The 21,350-nt window shown below is 42.1% G+C and overlaps 1 protein-coding gene across 1 annotated transcript; it reads right to left on the reverse strand.

Annotated features, from left to right (window-relative positions):
* Positions 1 to 183: 183 nt before the first annotated feature.
* Positions 184 to 20,610, reverse strand: LOC308103656 (cleavage and polyadenylation specificity factor subunit 3-like). The gene is made up of 18 exons (XM_080453755.1): positions 20,392 to 20,610; positions 19,330 to 19,393; positions 18,822 to 18,919; positions 18,392 to 18,520; positions 17,244 to 17,421; positions 15,841 to 15,930; positions 15,269 to 15,419; positions 14,451 to 14,626; positions 13,778 to 13,936; positions 9,100 to 9,246; positions 8,155 to 8,307; positions 7,394 to 7,502; positions 5,996 to 6,094; positions 4,958 to 5,052; positions 4,757 to 4,844; positions 4,604 to 4,670; positions 3,798 to 3,894; positions 184 to 1,373 (listed from the first exon to the last, which is right to left on the reverse strand). The coding sequence occupies exons 1-18, from the start codon at positions 20,460 to 20,462 to the stop codon at positions 1,272 to 1,274; spliced, it is 2,073 nt and encodes a 690-aa protein (XP_080309881.1). The 5' UTR covers positions 20,463 to 20,610; the 3' UTR covers positions 184 to 1,271.
* Between the last annotated feature and the right edge of the window lie 740 nt (positions 20,611 to 21,350).

Below are 21,350 nucleotides of genomic sequence, written 5' to 3' on the forward strand. Positions count from 1 at the left end.
CTGGGAAAAAACGCGACCCAGGTAGGATGTGTAAATTACGTCAGACTTCGGTTCAGTTAAGGGGGTCTCTTCAGCTCTATAATGAACAGGAGTCAGAATCACAAAGATTCATTAACAATTCTAATAACTAGTTAACGAGTTAATATAGTCAACATAATAAAACCTCCTGGAGGAAACACAATGGACCATCAAAAATATTTATTTCACTGTAAAGGACTTCATTTAACAATGAAAATTATTTTATAGAAAAAAACAAAAGTACAAAAACAAACTGGTGTGAAATATCAATATCAACCGAGAATGATTCCTTTGGAATCATGTTTTAAACAAAGACTCTCCCATCTTTGTTTGCCCAAGGCAACAAATTCACAAAATTAGGGGAGGAAATGGTTTTATGCATTTATGTGTTGTAGAAAAAGTCAGATTTTGTTCACACTGACAGTGTAAATGTTAATGAATGCATTACGATGTCATTATTATACTTACATCCTACACTTTACATCCCAAAATCTACACCTTTAACTCATCAAGAGCTGCTGCTACAAATCATCTCTGTCGGGTGGAAACCTCATTATGTCCAAAAACAGCTAAAGTAGCAGATCTACAAGCTCAATCTACTACCTTTTTTTTTTACCACTGCTTTTGTGTGACGCAGTAGTGTGATCAAGTGGGGCGAAAAAACACAAAAAGTTAGAAAATGGAGATAAGAGGTTTCTGCCCGACCGCAACCAAATGCCTTCGAAATCCTAGGAGTTTTCAGAAAAACGCATGTTGCTATATACAGTATATAGCTAAAATCTAAAATGACACAGAGGCTTTCCCGGTTTTAATGGGTTAAAGGTCAGTACATGCTCCTTTCCGACATCCAAACTTTTCTTTGAACATGGAGGTGATACATAAATACAAATTGACGTCATTCCGAACTTCTGACGGTCAGACGGAAGATTTCCCGACTTCGGAAGGAGCATGCCGTCACAGTCGGGGCAGAAACCTCCCATCTCCATATTCTAACTTTTGGTGTTTTTTCGTAAATTAACGCCCTACTTGATCACACTACATAGTCGCACAGAAGCATCAAAAGTAGCAGATCTACATGTCGATCTGCTACTTTTGCCGTTTTTGAATCCTGAAAAGTTAACAGTTTTGGACGTAATGAGGTTTCCACCTCAAATAGAAAGGTAGAAAAAAGAGCTCCCTCTCTCTCTCTCTTTTCCGGGTCCCAATATGGTGATGATGGGGGGGGGAGGAGCCAGAGCGGTCATGTCTGCTGGTCAGATGACGGGGTCGAGAGCGTCGAAGAGACGCTGCATGGCCACCTCCACCATCTCCCTGAGAGACTCGTCATCAGCACTGCCTTCCTCATACTCCACCGTCTACAAACACATCATCATCATCATTAATAACTGGTTATTGTCATTACTACCATCTCTATTCTTTTAGCTACAGTGACGTCTGTTGCTTCTTTCAAATTTTAGACCTGAGGCCGATCTAATGGTAAATCAAAACAGTTTCCTGAAAAAAATAATCACATTTGTATTCAAATAAATAAAGAAATGAAAATAACGTTTCTATATACTGTATATAGCAACATCTAAAACGATGCAGCATCATGCTGTCCCGGATAGGGCTTTCACGACTAGAGATTTTTACAGGTCGACTAATTTGACCCAGTGGTAGTCGACTAGTCGTTTCTTTTTTTTTATTTTTTTTTTTAGGGGGGGCATTGTTTTAATGCCATCCTACTACTATATTACTATTATTATTATCCTCCTGCCCTTATTTTTATGGCGTTTTAAGGGAAGCGCTTCTGGCACAGCAGCACAGCACCGTCTCCAAGGATCCCCATTGCCCAATAATAGGCTTTTATATACGTATATATACATACTTTTGACCCCCTTTTGATAAAAAATAAAGTCAGGAGGATAATAATAACAGGAAGATGGGCCATTACTATGGCATTTTCTTTTCAACTATTCGACTAGTACCAACAAGGTCGACTAGTGGTTATACTAGTCGACTAGTTGGTGAAAGCCCTAGTCCCGGATTCAAAGTTATTATTCAAATTGGATTGAAAGTTATAAAGACGTATCAGTTAAACAGGTCTAAATGGGTTAAAGTACTTGAGCACTTTTTAAAATATAAATCTCTCTCTCTCTCTCTCTCTGTATTGCTCTATTGCCGTGGTTCTCAACCTTTTCAGGCCGCGAACTGGGGACTTCCCACCCTGAAATGCACTTGTAGGAGTTGAGGCATTACATTTAGTTTGACTCAGTTCCCACAGATACATATTGTGAAAATAGCCGATCTACAAGCTCACAGCGCCTCGTGTTGCGAGGCGTTGTGAGCTTGTAGATTGTATTTTCACAATTTCTGCCTCTTTTTTATACTATTTGACAATTTGGCCAATGTTTGACCAGTTAACACATTGACCGCCAGAGGTTAATCTCATAATGTACTCACCAGTGCCAACGTTTTATTGTTGTTTTTTGTTTTTTTCACGTCGCCATAGACCTCGTTAAAATCCTTAAGATTGAGCTGTGCACTGTTTGTATAATCGCGGAGATCTCCCTGCGTCTACCAGTGAAAACCACGTGTCAAACGGAGCCGCCATGTTGTAGTTAGAACGGTTTATGTTAAACAGTGATCAGCGAGGAGAAAAACTACAATTGAAGAAAATGGCGTTTTAGTGTGCGCTTTAGAATGGAGGCCGACGGGATCGGCAAAACGTGATCCCGAATAATTCCGTTTCCGGTGGTGTTACAATGAAATGTTCCGTATAGAAAATTGAAAGAAAAAAAAAAATTCGAAAAAAAAGGAAAAAGCACCACAGCCCGTAGGCTACGGGATCGGCGCTTTACGGTTGGATTTATCGGCCCGTAGGCTACGGGCCTGGCGGTGGTAGTGTTAAGGTATTAACACATTGGCTGCCAAAAATCAGATCTGCGTTCTATTTTTAATAAATACGTGGGCTGCCAAGAACGCAGATCTGCGTTCTATTTAATTATTTTCCTTTTTTTTTTTGACCCAAAGACCAAGGAGATATGATTGTTCGAAGATTTAGACTCCTATCCACTTCCTTGTTAACTTAAAACTTAAAAATTCTGTATCTCGGCTCCTGAGTACTTTTTTTTTTCAATGAAAAATCTCTGGCAGGCTACAGCTGAAAATCTGAAATAATTCTGGCAGTCAATGTGTTAACACAATGAGTGCCAAACACGTAGACGTAGATCTATGTGTTATACATTTTTTCAAAATGTTTTTTTTTCACAAGGGGCGCTCTAACGCAACTTAGGAATGATCATAGGTCCCTGTAAAATGGAATGGATGGATGTGACAAGGGCCCAAAAAACGTCACTTCCGTAACGCTCCAATGATAGCATTTGGAGAAAAAGGTCCATAATTTTTTACAGTGGTGAAGACAAGCCATTTTCGACGGGTGATCACTCTGCAATGGCGGATCGCGTTAGAAATATAATTTTTCCAGTCGTTAGACGGGACCCTCGACCATCGCCCAGACACCCTTTGTTTACATCCGGGTCCTCGTGGAGGCTTCTACAGCTCTAAAACGATCGGCGTAAACGGTAAGAAAAGGTGGCACTGGATGTACCCTGTTTTAAAAAACCTCTGGCACTTGATGTGTTAAAAAGGTCTTAAAAGTCCTTAAATTGTCACTTTACTGTCATCTGGACCCCCCCCCCCACAAAAAAATATAATAAAAAAAAAAAATCCTATATGGGGACCCCGTCCCGACCCACAGGTTGAGAACCACTGCTCTATGGAAGTGAAGTGTTTCTTACTCTGGTCACTGGGTTGATGTAGGCAGTGGTTCCATCCACCGTCACACTCAGGCCCTTGTTTTCTTTTAATTGCACACACTCCTCCCCGAACATGTCCCTGACGGGATGACACACACACACACACACACACACACACACACACACACACACACACAATAAAATCTCACGACTGAAAATCCAAGTCCTAATGTGCGATTTGTGAAACATAATGAAAGAAGCCCACACAAACACTCTAGCACAGATTCCAAACAATTAACACAATATGTAAAATGATGTTTTAGTAACATTGTTCCTGCTGTTCTACATACTGCCAAGCAGGTGAAGAAATCACAGATTGAGGCTTTAACCTTTGTTTCTATATGAAATATCCAAGACCGTTAAGATTTTATGGACGATGCTTCTGAACATATTGCTAGTTTGACCACTTAAAATGCTCTAATCTTAAAATAAGAACGGAAAATAGCCTTTCTACGACGCATTGAGAGCTTATAGATCGGCTATTTTCGCTGCACAACATGCTTCCATAGAAGACATGCGGGCTTCTATGGAATCCAAATGACTGAAATCAGTCAGCATGCACGCACACAAACCTGAACTAATTGTACATTTACATAGAAAGTCATGTTTACATAAACAACAAGATCCCATTAACCACATGATCCATAATGTCCCTATTAATATTATTCTGGCTATGACATAGTAGGCAAAAACAGGTCACATTGCATGGAGCTTGTAGATCTGCTATTTTCACTGGTTGTCATAACATGGTTTACTGGAAGGTTTGTAAATTGGGGACCGGTACATACTGTAGCATGAGCGCCAGTCTCTGAACAAACAGATCCAAGTCTACATCTTCCTTCTTGGCGTCCAGAACTGGAACAGAAAATCATCATCATCATCATCACCACCACCACATTAAAGGAGTTAACAGTGTGCTTGTTGTTACAGTGTGTACTGACACTTCTGGGCCTTTGGGTTGGACTGGACCTCCAGGATCACCGTGGTAACAGCATCAGCGTACATGTCATTCAGAGGGTTGGCCATCCACTGGAACACACACAATGAAACAACCAATCAGCTTCTGTTATGCAGTCTGGTTGTCCAACCTGTTTAATTTCCAGGACCGCCGTTTTTTTTTACATATAATGAGGTTTCCTCACCTCCAGAAGCACCATGCCGGCTTCATGGATCAGAGTGATGTTTTTAAACACCTTCACCGTGACCTTCTCTGTTCCCTCCAACACCTCCACATCCCCTGTACACACACACACAAATATTAAAAAGGGTTACATCCACAAAATTATGGCATACGTCTTCATGATTACAATAAGCATGTCACTCAGTACTCTATGGGTATTGTAACAGCATCTCTGCCATTACACCTAAGACAGACTCTGTGGATATTTCTTCACTCTTGCTTTTAGTTGATTTTTAAATCTCTGTTGTTATTCATGTCCTCACTGTTTTGCCTGATTCACTGCCTTTTTTGCTATTATTTTTAATGTTTTATGCTTTTGCTTCTCCTGTACAGCACACAACAAACAGTGTGAACATTTGAATAACACACAACCAACACATTGTCGCTGTGTGTCAGAAACCTTGTATGTCCAAAACCGTTACTTTTCAGGAAATTAAAAAATGAAAACCTGTGTTCCAATGAATGCAATCAATGTAGTTATTATTTAGTCACAAGCTCAAGTTGTCAATACTTTTTACTAGTTCAATATTTATAAAACCAAGGGAGACAAAAATGATTCGGAAAGAGCTAAAATAGTTCAGAAAAAAAGCTCAGAATGCATCGCATTGTGACGTGTTGAGAGCTAGATCGGATATTTTCACTCCGTTTGAAAGATTCATTTGTGAAAAAAGGACAGAAAACCTAGAATGTGGAGATGTGGACGCAAAGGCTAAAATGTAATTTAGATAGCATGTTATGTAGACTAGCCAGGTTCATTTGTAGACCTGGCATCCTATAGTGTGTATAGTTTAAATGTACAGATTTTAAAACATTATACTATTTATTTAGACTGCTGATAGGTTCTTGGTTTACCTATGATCCAAGACTACTATTTCTATGCATTTGATGTATTACCTCGTGTTTACCTTGTTACTGTAAATCACTCTGGATTAAGAGTGTCTGCTACATGCCTAAATTGAAAATTGTAAACACCTGAGTGGAGGGAGAAAGAGGAACTAACCTGCTAGGTTTTGCAGCTGGCTGACCAGTAGAGAGATGGGACCAGTGAAGGGAACCGCCTGGGTCTGTTTGACTGTTCCCATGGCCAGGTCTGTGTAGACTACAGATAAGACAGACAGACAGATCATGAAACGTTACTTAATGATTCATTGTTATCATACACTTAACTGCGATTAACAATTTAATTGTGTTTCTGGCATCGAACATTGGATCATATAAATAAATACAAATTACATTTATACGTTTGCCTTTAAGGCTTTGTAAATAATGCACTATGGCACAAATATCTGATTTTTTTTTATTCTTTAAACAAATGTAACAAAATAGTTACATTAATAGCAATGCACAGAGTGGAATGTGCCCTTGTTTGTCAACTGACTTCAAGAAGAAGTTCAACAGCATCCACCGCAAAACCCTGTGGAAGATCCTGCAGTCTTATGGAATCCCTCATAAGATCGTCTCAATAATAGGGAGGTTTTATGACCATTTTGAATGCAGTGTTATACTGGGCAATACCACCTCCGAGTCTTTCCCTGTACAATCGGGGGTACGCCAAGGCTCTTTCCATAATGGCTGCCTGAGGAAGATCTGCCGTATATTCTGGCCCAATAAAATATCGAAAAAGGAACTCCACACGAAGACTGTCTGCCGAGACGTGATCACATGAATTAAACACCGTCGTCTAAAATGGCTTGGACACGCACTCAGAGCAGATCCCCAAAGTGGCCCTCAGATGGACACCACTGGGGAAAAGGAAACGAGGCCGACCTCAGATCACCTGGCGCTGAACTGTAGAGGCTGAGCTGCTGGAGACAGGTCTCTCGTGGGGCAAAGGAACAACTGGTTGCCAAAAGACCGTGATAGGTGGAGGAACATTATCGAAGCCTTATTGGGGGCGAAGAGTAAGTAACAAAATAGTGGTTATAGCCGATCTACAAGTTCATCATGCGTCGCAAGCTTGTAGATCTGCTATTTCCAATATTTTTTAAAATGTTTGGAAAAGAAATTCAACAGATGAATGGAAAATATTCTGATTATGCAAAAATAATTATGATTATCAAATAATTGGAAAATATGTAATAATCATGACAGGCCTACAGACAGACAATACTTTCTTTTTTTTTTACCCTAAAGCAACCATTTATCTTGTGTGGACCTAGGACCGTTTGTAGATCTGCTATTTTTGAAAAATCTTGAAAATGTGTGCAAATTGAATATATATTTTTAAAGCGAACATTTGTAACTCAAATCTTTGCTTTTGGGGGTTCCCTGGAACAAAACATTTTGAGTTGGGGGCCCACGCCAAATCTCAAATTGTACTATACTTGTGGGGACATTTGGCCCTCAGAAGTATAGTAATACAAGCACAGGCACACACACACACACACACACTCCTTACTAGAGAGGTCGGAGGGGGTCAGGATGTGGTAACTGAAGTTGCGTTTAACGAGGATCCCAGACACTCTCTGACCCTGAGCAGTCTTCTTGTCGGCCAGGGAACCCATCACCTGCAGCAAAGGATCATGGGAATCAGTACGTTTTGTCACAGATTGTTTTGGTTATTTGTAGAAAACTTAAAAAAATAAATTTACCTACAATAAAATGCCCCAAAAATAGGGACACCAAGTTGAAAGTGGTTTAAAATTGTTGTGTAATTGCAGGTGATGTCGTTAAAAAAGTTAGACAATGGCCGATATATCAGTCGGGCTCTAATGTTTTAATAAATAAAACGTCATTTTAACCTATCTGAATGGACGAGTAGGTTCATAAGTCTATTGTCTATCATGTTCCTATAATAAGCGTGCATCTTTCGCTTGCTGGACGATATGACTTCAAATCAATATCACAATTATTTCTTCTTTCTTTTGCCTAGATTCCAATAATTCCCTGATTATAATTTTTTTTTTGGTGAAAATAGCAGATCAGCTATTTTTGATATTTTTGCATGCCAGCATAGTACAACGAAGCATAATAGAGGGCTTAAGTGCTTAATTAGAATCGATTATACAAATTCTATTATAATTTTTTGTGTCGATTTGTTGATATACAAGGGAAGAAAAAAAAAACATTATTCTAAATATAGTTTTTTTGATATATTTTCGGTCTATTGCCCAGTCCTTGTTGCTGGCTTGTGTTCTTGTGTCACAGAGCAAGCGTCACCTTGGCCAGTTTCTCTCCTCTGTAGTTGAGTGTGACAGCCTCCGTGTTCCTGGGGCTGTGCACCTCGATGTGCACCTCATCGTTGTCCTCATACTCTCTGATGAGAGCGGCCTTCAGACGGGCCATCTCGTTCGCTTCCCCGTGCACCAGGATCTGAACACACAAGACACACCTCCATCAACAACATATTCATCTGTAGGGCAGTGGACCCCCCATAACTCTGAGAGTGTACAAATGGAACCAAATGGACCATTACAGGTTTATTTAGTTCCATTTGTACACCTGTAAGGGTCCATTTGGAACCCACCCCACCAAGGAACCCTCAGGGTCCCTGGACCATGCTTTGAGAAACGCAATATTGAAATTTTGTCCGTTAAATTAAATATTTTTTTAAAATGCAGTCAATTCAATTAAGTCCCCTTCATCTGTATGTAAATTACATCCTGCACATAATGCTACATTCATTCAAACTCTGAACTCTGACTGGGGAGGGAGTCTGGGAGATAGGTGGTTATTGCCAAGTCTAATGATCGTTACAATGTCCTGATGTGAAAGACAATATTTCAAAAGGAGAAGAGAAAAAAAAAAGTTGATATGTACAGTATATGGAAAATCTAAATCTGTTGGAAATATTTTATCTTGATGTGATGTCATAATTACATATAACGTTGATATGGCACACTGACTATCAAGAAAGAACTTCATGTCAAAAAGGTTGCCAACCCCCCTGCGCTAGGCGGATCGAGTTGATGGCCTTACATGACAACGAGCTTCCAAGTTGGCACGCCATGGTGGACGGAATAGTCTATCGTGGAGCAAATTGAGCGCTCCCTTCCCCAGTCTCAGCCGAGTTAAATAACTAATAATAAAGATTTTGGCCTATGACAGAGGGTGAGGGTTTGTGCAGTGTTTTCTAAGTGTTGTGAAGGTACAGCAGTTAGTTACCACATGAGGAGGCTTGAGGGCTCTGATGAACTCGCTGGTCTGCTGGTAGTCAGTGTGAGCAGAGAAGGAGATGTAATCCACCGACATCTTCAACTGAAGCTTCTGACCTGACATGGTGCTGATCTCCTCTGGTTCTGTCATGATGTGCTAAAACACACACACACACCTTTGTATTAATGTATGCCATCAAAATGTTATGAATGCCATTATTTTTGCCATTTTTAAACCTGTCACTTTGCGATGCGCTGTAAGCTTGTAGATAGTCTATTTTTGGTGCACGACACCAGCACGCAATTAAGTATAAATAAGGCACATCTCTACAAACTGAGCATGTAGATTGGCTATTTTCAAAATGTGTGCAGGTAATATTAGACAATTTGGCCAATGTTTGACAATTTTTATAGTACAAGTTTGTTGATAACTTTTGACGCAGTAATGGTCTTTTTAGAAGCCCAACTAGACATAACTAAACATATGGAAGCTTAACTAGGCCGGCGCTAGTAGAAAGAACAATTGGCTTCTATTTCGGCATGATAAAGGCTGTAGTTCCTAGTTGGAATCCCAATCGATGATGTCAGTGGTCGACAGGTTTCTGAACTTTCCACAGACAACCAATGAGACACAGAGTGAGTAGACATAAATGGTGCCATGCCATCTTATAATGGACTTGGAGCATAAGTGAAGAGCAATTATACGAAGGTTGAAAATGGGTGAAGTGCTCCTTTAAGAGGGCCACAGTAATGTGTGGGTGTGTGATCAATGTAAGATGTGTGTGTAGCAAAGCAGCCTGATCGCCAGAGAATTAGTATACATTGCACGGATCCAGTGCATGTCATTCCGTGCATAGTCGCCTAGAAACCCAGAAATTCCGTGCATATGTACGGCGAGTCCTACGGTGGGCGTAACCAGTCGCAACCCGGAAAAACCCGGAAGCAGAGCAGTCCCCACAACAAGATTTACGATTCTGTGCCTATCGGTAGATAACTCAAACGGCGCTGAGTAGGCACAAGGGAATGTCGCAACGTTCGGGACGGCAACTCGCTCGCTCGGTGGCCCCTTACGTGGCGACAATTCCCTTGAGACTGCGCGCCTCCGAAATGGTTTAGTCACAATGGGGGAGATGCGAGGCGGCTATGCACGGAATTTCGGGTTATCCAGTTGTCTATTCACGGAATTTCAAAAACGTTCAAAGAGAACGTTTCCTCTGGCGATCGGGTTGCAGCAAAGAGCAGAGCTAACATTTAACCCATTCAAAGCGGGGAAGCATCTGTGTAACCACTTATCCATATTTTATACTTTGGCTATTCAAAAATAGCAGATATATCAGCTATTTTTGTGCAAATATTTGAATATATATATTTTAAAGGGATTTTTTTTACTCAAATCTTTGCTTCTGGGGGGTCCCTAATCCCTATAAAACTATTTTGAGATGGGGGTTCGCGGCCAAATACATATCATGGGGGTCCTTGACATTAAAAGGTATGAGCACCACTGATATGGTAACATACGTTTGCTTTCCATTTAGACCTCAGGTCTAAATGGGTTAATGGACTAGAAGAGAAACGGGTACCGGCCTACTTAGGAACGATGCAAGTTGGAAATGCAGGCCACACCCAGTACACAGGACCACAAAGGAAACAAGTCCCCTGAACGTTTTAGTGCTATCCTTTTAGCCTAAATGTCTGAAATGACCCTCCAGTTAATTTCATGACTTTAAAGACCCTTTTTAATACCAAATTGGCCAAATTGTCAAATATTACATAAGAGGCAAACATCGTGAAGATAGCCAATCTACAAGATCACAAACTAAATGTAATACATTTACAATTCCAAGGGTGGGGAGGTACCCAGTTCAAACACATGATTATTTTGGCGGGGTCGCGGCCTGAAAAGTTTGGGACCCTTGCTTTAAGCTCTAATTTATTGGTATCACTATGAAACCTCATTTCTGAAGGTTTTAAAGAAAAAAAAGTACCACAACAAAGTTTTTAACATATCATTTTTCATATTATTAAGGTTATATTATCATTTGCGAGAGCAACGTCCTTGGGGTTCTTCCTGTATGGGGTCAGAGTCGTGGAAAGTGACACAGGACGATCTGTCACAAGGCTGGATGCGTTTCAGACTAGATGCCTTAGGAGAACACTAAAGGATATTTTGGCCCACGAAAGGTCTTCGATGACCTGTAAAAAGGTCTCCAATGAAGACCTTTACAGGTCCTTTACCCGGACCCCACCAGTCAAGTGTGGTCAAGTTCAGAAGGTTGGATGTGGATTGGACATGAGGTGCATGTCCAGAGCCATAAAAGGAGAGTTGCGTTGCTTCCGTTCCCTTCATCGGGCCAGTCTTCTACAAAGCCTTCTATTGGCGAATAGTGACAAAGCCCTGAACCTTAAGTCTACGGAATGCACTGGAATCTATGAGCGTTTCTCACAATTTCCGAGTTTTACATGAACCACGTGACCAGCGCCGTTTTCTGCCCCGAGGAGACGCAACTCTCTAATACAAGGCTCTGTGCGTGTCCAATCCCCCAGGGAAGAGAAAGAGGCCGACCCGAGGAAATGAAAAAGAACGGAAAGAAAGGATGGTGGACCCAGGCCGTAGACGGACGGCATTGACGTTGGTGAAGACCTTTATGTGCTATCCAGCACAAAGAGGGTTAAGTACGTACGTAGGGACTCACTTGCAATATTAGTTATCAGGAGGAGTGGCTGTGAATCAATCGCATTGCTATATCGTCTCTGTCGGGTGGAAACCTCATATATCCAAAACTGTTACTTTTCAGGATTCAAATTCAAAAGTATCACAAGTAGCTCAAAACTCCCCGCCAACCTACGAGTGATCCTATGACTTCCGGAGAAGAGCAGACCCGGACATACTTGATCACAACAAACCCAGCCCCGTCCGATCTAATGTTAAAGGATTTAGAAAAATACATTTTCACTGCTTTCTTGTTTTTTTCTGCGTTTTTGGCGAGAACAAGTGATATTCAACAGCCAATAACTAAAGAACGGAGGGTCGTGGCGACACGCTTTTTTCTCCCCGATGGAAGCAGAGACACGGCTTCGTCTTTTGCGACACTCTGCGTGTCGATCGTCCAGGAGCGAAATATTCTGTAAGAAAAAAACGCTCAAAAAAGCTGTCAAGGGCTGATTTATTTACTCCGGGCAATCAATGAGTTAAAAAAATCACTTGGTCATTTTCAGAGCCTCCGTTGCTCCAGACTGTATGACGGAAGCATTCTGAAAATTGTGGGAGGCAACCAGGGTTGCCAGATCTGCTTATAATATTTTTATTGGAAAATAGCCGATCTGCGACGCGTTGTGAGCTTGTAGATCTGCTATTTTCAAATAGCTGATTGAAGTGCTCATGTGGCCCATAGTTGCTTCTTTTGGGCTGGTTTTCCTAGACCTGGTTGCTTGTTTCTCTCACAGAATCTGGCAACACTGGAGGCAACAGTCTGGCTCGGCGAGGCTACCGTCAATCTAACCCACAGCCACGCCTGTGTATGTGAATGTTTCCCAGACAGTAAGGACAGCTGTGGGTCACGTCGCTCAGGTTGTCGATCAAACAGGGAACCAGACAACAGGCGTAGAAACCCACGAGGCAACACAGCAGACACCACAGCGTGTTGACGAAGCCCGGCTGGTGGTCGACGCGCGTGATGACGCGCTGCATGCAGTGAGGACACACCACGGGCACCGGCTCGGTGCCGAATGCCACCTCCTGTCCGTACAAAGGACACGGAGGACACGTGTCGTCCCATTCTGGCGGGGACAGGGCTCCTCCGTATGGAGGGCAAACGTCCCCTTCGGCTCCTCCTGGGGCGTGATGGTAGGAGGCCTCGTAGGCGGGCGGAGGACCTTCGGGTGGGACGTCCGTTTTTCTCACGGGAGCCATTGCTCCAGATGGAAGAGGCTGACCGGTGGTCTTCTCGTTGGGTGGGGGAGCACCGGGAGCTCCGGAGTGAGGAGGAGGTGGGTCTCCTGACATGCTGGAGGGTCGGAACTCTAAACGGGAGTGGGGGAGACGCTAACGAAGGGTCTTCTTCAAGTTCACTCGGTCTCTTTGCTTTCAGCTGCTGTTACTGGACCCTTCGGTCGAACTGTAAAGTCGTGGTTTTATGTATACGTTAACGAAGCTCGTCCGTCCAATGTACTCAATATAAACCCATCATCACCCTTATATATACACAGACCAGAGTGCTGGCGTGACATCACATAAAACAAAGCGTCGTCATGCATGTTTAGCGACGCTGTGGCCGTCGCACCGCTGATCTGACCAATATGTCTGAGTCATAGTGTTCGGGGATTTGTCAGAGTACCCAGTGTACCCGTCTGTCTGCGTCCCTTTTGTGCCCAAGCTCCTTTTGTGCCCATATATATATATATTATCTGTTTCTGTCTGTCTACCTGTGTCCCTTTTATGCCCATACATGGAGATGTCTGTATCCGTCAGTCCTTGTCCCTTTTATGCCCATATATGAAGATCCCTGGTGTCATCAGTATATGCCCATATATGGAGCTGACCGACTTGTTTTGCGCCCGATGCCATGAGGACACATTGAGGTTAGACAACAGACTCCATATTTGGGTGTAGTTGGGTGTCGCCCCGCATTTCGAGCTTGTGGATCTGCTACTTTGCAGCGTGACACGACGAGGCTAATTAGTCTGCGTACCTTGGCCAGAGTTCCCTCCACACTGTATCCGGCGATGATGACGCCGTTCCTCTTGTCGGTGCACCAGCTCTCAAACAGCTCCCTGGACAGACCGCTCTGCATCATGCCGGGAGACGCCATCACCACGCTGGGGCCGATGTCATCGAAGTGGTCCATGCTCTGTGATAATATACAGCACATCATGACACACAGATGAAACGGATACAGGCATTAAAGCAAAAACAAATCTCACGGCTGAAACTCAGTCCCAATCTGTGATTTGTGAAATAGCGTGAAGGAGCCCCCCCTAACTATTGCTCCCAGGGTATCTGCAAAAAAAATATTATCACCAATCTAATGACTTTAAAAGACCTTTTTAATAACTCTAAAGGTTAAAAAATAATACCATTAATGCAGAAAAAATTATCGACAAACAGCTAGGGATAGTCATAATGGGCTTCCGTATCTGCCAAAGTCAGGAAATAAACAATGGAGTAAAACAATTCGCCTGTCTGTCTGACATTTTAAGGCCTTGAATTTCAGAAATTAGATTCAAGACTTTTTAAGACTTTTTAAGGATCCGCAGGGAACCCTGGCTCCATTTCCTAAACAATTGGCACAATACATAGAACTATAATGTTTAGGTATCGTCAGGTCATTTGATATACGCTGCATGGTTGGAGAAGAAACTAACCTTGAGGTTGCTGATGTGTTTGAAGACAAAGGGGTTGTTGATGTTGATGGCCTTGCGGATCTTCTCGTTCATGGCGTTGACGTAGGTCTGGTAGACGGCCATGCACTTCTTGGCCAGCGCCGAGGCGTAGTAGATGGGGATGTCGTGTAACTCCGGGTGGTTCTGCCAGTACTCATCTGGTAAAAAAAAAAAAAAAAAATTATTATCTAGGTTGGGTTTTGAAACAATTTTATCAAACCTCAACCCATTAAGACCAGGAACGCATCTATGTCATTTTAAGATGTCTATGGCAAAAAAAATAATTAAAGAGTGGAAACTTTTAACAAATCATTGAATATTTACAGTATATACATTTTAACTCAAATCTTTGCTTCTGGGGTTCCCTGGAACAAAATATTTTGAGATGGGGCGTCAAAAAAAAAAGATTTAGAAGACATTTGTAGAATCCCTAGAAGCAAAGATTTGAGTTAAATACACGATTTAAAAAGAAATAGCAGATATACAAGCTCATAGCGCGGCTCTCTATCAGCTTGTAGATCTGCAATTCTTTCTAAGAAATCAAAAAATGACACCGATAATTTCCTGGTCTTAATGGGTTAATCTAAATGCAAAAACTCTTCTTATCTAATCCAAATTCTTTCCAAAGCATTATCAAATCTTTAAGGTCAATTATTAGTGAACAGAGTGCGGAAAACTATTTCTCTGTGAAAATACCAGAGCACTTGCTGACAATACCCTTCTAGAACAGTGGTTTAAATTGACAAATGCCAGGGGGGAGGGGCATGTAATAGTTGTGCATAAATTGTGAAGATCGTCACCCAGAATGAGCAGTAGTTCCTGGGCTCTGCCCAAGGCAAACACAGGGATGAGACATCGGCCTTCTCTGTTGACGATGTCATGGACCGTGTTACAGAACCGAGCCTCTCTCTCCTCCCTCTTCTCATGGATGTGGGTCCCATAGGTCGACTCCTGCAAACACACACACACACACACACACACACACACACACACACACACACACACACACACACACACACACACACACACACACACACACACACACACACACACACACACACACACACACACACACACACACACACACACACACACACACACACACACACACACACACACACACACACACACACAGGTTAGACCAGTGCATTAAAAGTAATTAACAAACCATACTATAAAAACTGATCAGACATTGGCCAAATTGTCAAATAATATAAAAAAGGGGCAAACATTGTGAAAATAGCCGATCTACAAGCTCACAACGTGAGGCATTGTGAGCTTGTAGATAGGGAAAAAGAGAGCACACCAAGTACAGAAGAAACTTGTGTCCCCTTTACTAGGTATAGAGGGTGTCTAGGTGGTTCAGACTCACAGTGATGAGGATGTCTGGTTTAACGGAGGGAATCTCTGCTGCCATCAAATGTCTGTCCTCCTGGCGAGAGAAGTCTCCTGTATACAAGATCTGAAGACACAGATGATACATTAGTATGACACTGGTACTAGTAGGAGTCGGAGAGACACAACAGTAGGACAGCTGAGAATAGGACAGTGTAGGAGAGACAGACAGCTGAGAGGGGGACAGTGTAGGTGAGATAGACAGTAGGACAGCTGAGAGGGAGACAGTGTAGGTGAGATAGACAGTAGGACAGCTGAGAGGGAGACAGTGTAGGTGAGATAGACAGTAGGACAGCTGAGAGGGAGACAGTGTACGAGAGACAAACAGTGGGACAGGAGACAGAGTGTACGAGAGACAGACAGTAGGACAGCTGAGAAGGAGACAGTGTACGAGAGACAGACAGTGGGACAGGAGACAGAGTGTACGAGAGACAGACAGTAGGACAGCTGAGAAGGAGACAGTGTACGAGAGACAAACAGTAGGACAGGAGACAGTGTACGAGAGACAGACAGTAGGACAGCTGAGAGGGGGACAGTGTACGAGAGACAAACAGTAGGAAAGGAGACAGAGTGTGCGAGAGAGACAGTAGGGCAGCTGAGAAGGAGACAGTGTACGAGAGATAGACAGTAGGAAAGCTGAGTAGGACAGACAAAGCTGAGAGAGAGAGCGAAGAGACAGATTAGCCACTTGAACCCCAATCTGGGATCCCCCAGGTGAAATAAAAAGGAAAAACAGCACCCCCAGCCTTTTTCACTTTTGCATTTGACTCTGGGGGGAGTGATTAAATAGACCGACGATGACTGGAAACCGGCGTTTGGTCTCTGCCCTCAGCTTCCGGTGGTGCGCCTATGTTTTCATTCCCACTAACAATATTTCTCCACGGAACACTAACACCATTTCTCCCAAAGAACATGGATCGTTTTGGTTATAAGCCCACTTGTTTCTATGATGGAAGAACAAGTTAAAATGTTACTAACTTTCCGTTGTTTTGTCGGCTCCGACGACACTATTGTTAAATGAGTTTGGGTTTGTTTTCAGTGGGAAGCGAACGCACAGATGTAAATCCCGGCCACTACATTTGATTGGGTAAAGCGCGGCCGCTTCCTGATCTGAAGGCACGCTCACTTGTAGGCCAACGCTCACACGTTCTGAACAGATTCAGTAGCGCAGCTCTGAATCTGTTCTTGAGAGATTACTTGAACCCAAGCCCCCCTTATTCTGGGGGGGGGGGGACATCCTCCGGAAATAGCCGATCTACAAGCTCACAGTGTGAGCTTGTAGATCAGGCTATTTCTGGCGGAGAGAATTGGTGTAGAATGAAACGAGAGCAGACCAAGTACAGTGTGTTTCACTGCAGAGGGTCTGAGTGGTTGGTTCACCTTGACTCCTGCGATCTCGATCATGAACATGGCGGCTCCCAGCACGTGACCGGCGTGGTAACACCAGAACTTGATGCCAGCCACCTCCTTCACCTCATGGAAGTTGATGGTCTCGATCTTGTCCATGCTCTCCTCCAGGTCCGTCTCCGTGTACAGCATGTCATCTGCTGAAATGTTACTGTGGAAGCACACACACACACGCGCACACACAGTAAGACCTGGGGCAAGCTCAATGTTGATTACAATGTTTAGTTTTTTTAATAGTAAAATTGTAAGTCAACTTCCCTTTGTATTTTTTATTTTAATTAAATATGAATGCTGAGATGGAGACAGTGTAGGAGAGACAGACAGCAGGGAGAGCTGAGAGGAAGACAGTGTACGAGAGACAGTAGGACAGCTGAGAGGGAGACAGTGTACGAGACACAGACAGTAGTACAGCTGAGAAGGAGACAGTGTACGAGAGACAGACAGTAGAAACGATGAGAGTAAGACAGTGAAGGAGAGACAGACAGTAAGACAGCTGAGTGGGAGACAGTGTAGGAGAGACAGACAGTAAGACAGCTGAGTGGGAGACAGTGTAGGAGAGACAGACAGTAGGACAGCTGAGAGGGAGACAGTGTAGAAGAGACAGACAGTAGGACAGCTGAGAGGGAGACAGTGTAGGAGAGACAGACAGTAGGACAGCTGCGAGAGGAAAACTGATATCAAATGTAGGGTCCATGGTCTAATGCAATGGTTCCCTAACTGAGTAATGTGCAACATTGTTTTCTCACTCAACAGTAAACAAACCAACATACAGTATAAGTGTATACAGGGTATATTACACATTATCTTCACATTTCTAAAGTTACATTTTAGGACTTTTAAGACCCCTTTAATACCAAATTGTCAAATATTACGTAAGAAAGAGGCAAACATTGTGAAAAGAGACGATCTGGTTCGGCTATTATCACAGTATTTAATTATCTGTGGAACCGAGTCAAACCAAATGCCTACAATTTCAAGTGCTTGTCAGGGTAGGGGGTGCACAGTTCAAATATAATTATTTTGGGGGAGGGAGGTCGCAGCCTGAAAAGTTTGGAAACTCTTGGTCTAATGCATATTAAACTGGGGGTCCTTGACATGTAGCTGTACAAGCTGTATCCCACCTGATTTTGACACAGTCTGACAGCAGCCACCGGTAGATGGCCTTGGTGGCGTGAGTCATGAACGTCCTTCCTTTAAAACTGGTCTTCTGTAGAAACCACGGCAACGCCCCACAGTGGTCCAAATGGAAACTGATGAAAAGAGAGGGATAGCGCATAACGAATAAAGATAAGTAACACGATGTACTATGTGTAAATACTAATTATAATAATTGAATAATTATTCATCCCTGAAGGAAATTCTGTGGAAAATACATGGTGGCGCACAGGAGCAGTTTAAGGGGTTCAGTGCCTTGCTCAAGAACAACTCGGCAGTTCGCACGAGGTGAACTGGCACCTCTCCTGCTACCAGACCACTTTATGCAGAACAGTCAGACAGATGAAGAAACAGAGAGAGCCAGATGAAATGAAACCTTAGAGGAGTAGAACTTACTGGCTTATAAGCAGCAGGTCTATCTCTGCTGGATCGATCAGGTCGATGTAGGGCAGCGCGTCCATCCCCTCCAGACCTGGATGGATGCCGCAGTCCAACTACACAACACAACAGCACAGTGCAATCCTTAGTCTGCTTTAAAGCTAACAACCTAGTTTAATGAATAAAAGGAGTTTTATCTTAACCAATCTGTATGGTACGAGTATGTCAACGCAATACAACCAGTAACTGACTCAAATTTGGTCACGGTTTCAGCCCTATCAGAGCACCATTGACTTCCATTCCATTATAACATTAAATATTTAAAAATATATAAAAGTGTGTTGGGGGGGGGGGGGGGGGAATGCTGGAGGTACTTCTTTGGACAACTGGCAGTGTGCATAAAAAGATTTGGTGCCAATCAGTGTAGTGGTTTGCGAGATTAGTTATGGACACACACACACACACACACACACACGGCTAGCCTCTTAGAGAGACACATTGAAAATGTGGTTATTTCATATTTTACCATAATCTTTCGTCCCTTGAACTCCAGAATGATACACGACCTCCCGACCTCCTGGCCGGCTCCTCTGCAGGGAAACACACACACACACACACACACACTCAATTTAAGCAACAAAGGAGTGTCTAGTCATTTATGTATACAACTCTACTTACACAGAACTCTAATAAACAAAAAACAACAAATCTCTCTATATCTGACTTTGGTCCCAGCCAACACTAAAACATGAGTCATTGATCATCTAAATACTTTTTTTCCTCCAGGAGGCGATACAAAAAGCTACACTACTCAACTACTTCAGTGGTTCTCAGACTTTATCAAGTCAAGGACCCCCACCCAAATGTATATGTATTTGGCCCCCATCTGAAAACGGTTTGTGCCAGGGACCCCAGAAGAGAAGATTTATGTTAAAAATGATTTCATTTTATTATTTAGATAACTTTCAAATAAAAACAGATGAACAAGCTTGCAGCGAGGCATGAAGTGACGCGCTGTGAGCTTGTATATCTGCTATTTTTTTATATCCAACGTATAAAATAATGGATAAGGCGGTTAAAATGATTGTGATGCTGCAGCTGTATTAACACATTTTGCTGGGGACCCCCCATTGTGAGTTTGTAGATCTGCTATTTTCAAAATATTTTTTACACATTTTATACATTTGAAAACTTGTGAAATGGGACATTCAGCATAGTGAGTACTTTTACTTTAAGTATATTTTGATACCAATACTTTTGTACTTTTATCAATCAATCAGTGTATTTATATAGCACGTTTCATACATCAAGTGCAGTTCAATGGGCTTCACAGAATATATATACATATACATAAAGCTAGAGTGATGCATAAACCTAGGTAAAAGCAATAATAAACATGATTCCTTTTTTTCCTTCAATAAAATGTTTAATTCCGGACTTTTACTTGTAACAGAGTATTTCTACATTGCAGTATTGATACTTTTACTTAAGTAAAAAATGTGAGTACTTTTTCCACCACTGGCTAAACTAAGCCAAGCTATCTGTTGAATGGGCTAGGCTAGGCTAGCTGCATGCATGTAGAACTCACAGAGGCCGGATGAGCAGCTGGTCGCTCTCCTCCGCAGGGACCGTTGCGTCTGATTTACGTTTGGCCGCCATGTTGTTTCACTCCTTCAACCTGTCTAATAATATTAATATTATGGTTTATTATTATTATTATACACACTTTATTCATTCATTCATAACTACTTTCAGAGGTGTATCAGCTTCACGCCAGAGATGTTTTGTTTTCCAGTCGCAGACTTACTGCGTCACATCCGGCCATTCTGGTCTATGTCATAAATATGTCCGTGTTTTGGTTCCGTGTTAATAAAATTCCATGCCATCAGTGGTGGGAAGTACTCAAATCTTTTACTTTAAAGAATAGCAGTATTGTAAAAGAATACAATACTGCAAGGTAGAAACCCTATGGTAGAAACTCTCTGTTACAAGTAAAAGTCTGGTAATCAAAATGTACTTGAGTAAAAGTGCAAGACTAGTATTGGCATCAAAATATACTTAAAGTTAAAGTACCAAAAGTAAAAGTACTCATTATGCAGAATCAGTTTCACAAGTTAACGTTATGAGCTTGTAGTTTAAATGGGCCTGAAGTGGTTGCATGTTTTGTAATAATAATAAAAATCTACAAAGTAACTAGTAACTAAAGTTTTCAAATATTTGTAGTGGAGTAAGAAGTACAATATCCTGTGAGATGTAAGTGGAGTAGAAGTGAAAGTACTGAAAAAAAGAAATACTCAAAAAGTAAAAAAAAAAAAAAATCAGAAACAACCTTAACATTTTACTTTTGTACACTACTTGAGTACATGTACTTAGTTACACCACTGCATACCATAGTTACACTACTGACATGCTATTTATTCCTAGTACCAGAGGGTTTGTTGTTGTTGCTTTAGTATGTCGCAGACCTTAGTATGCACTTGCATGTGAAATTCATAAACATGAATTTCTGGGAAATATTACAGTGTACAATTACAATCACTGGACACT

Source organism: Gymnoscopelus braueri (genome assembly GCF_963280865.1).
Source record: "Gymnoscopelus braueri genome assembly, chromosome: 16".
Taxonomy (NCBI): Eukaryota; Metazoa; Chordata; class Actinopteri; order Myctophiformes; family Myctophidae; genus Gymnoscopelus; species Gymnoscopelus braueri.

Excerpts from the sequence above, each read along its gene's own strand:
- LOC308103656 (XM_080453755.1), bottom strand. The coding sequence starts at position 20,462 with ATGGCGGCCAAACGTAAATCAGACGCAACGGTCCCTGCGGAGGAGAGC. Across the intron at positions 4,671-4,756 it reads CAACCCAAAGGCCCAGAAGT|TTCTGGACGCCAAGAAGGAA; the intron begins GTCAGTACACAC and ends TTTCTGTTCCAG. Across the intron at positions 3,895-4,603 it reads AGACTGGCGCTCATGCTACA|GGACATGTTCGGGGAGGAGT; the intron begins GTATGTACCGGT and ends TCATCCCGTCAG.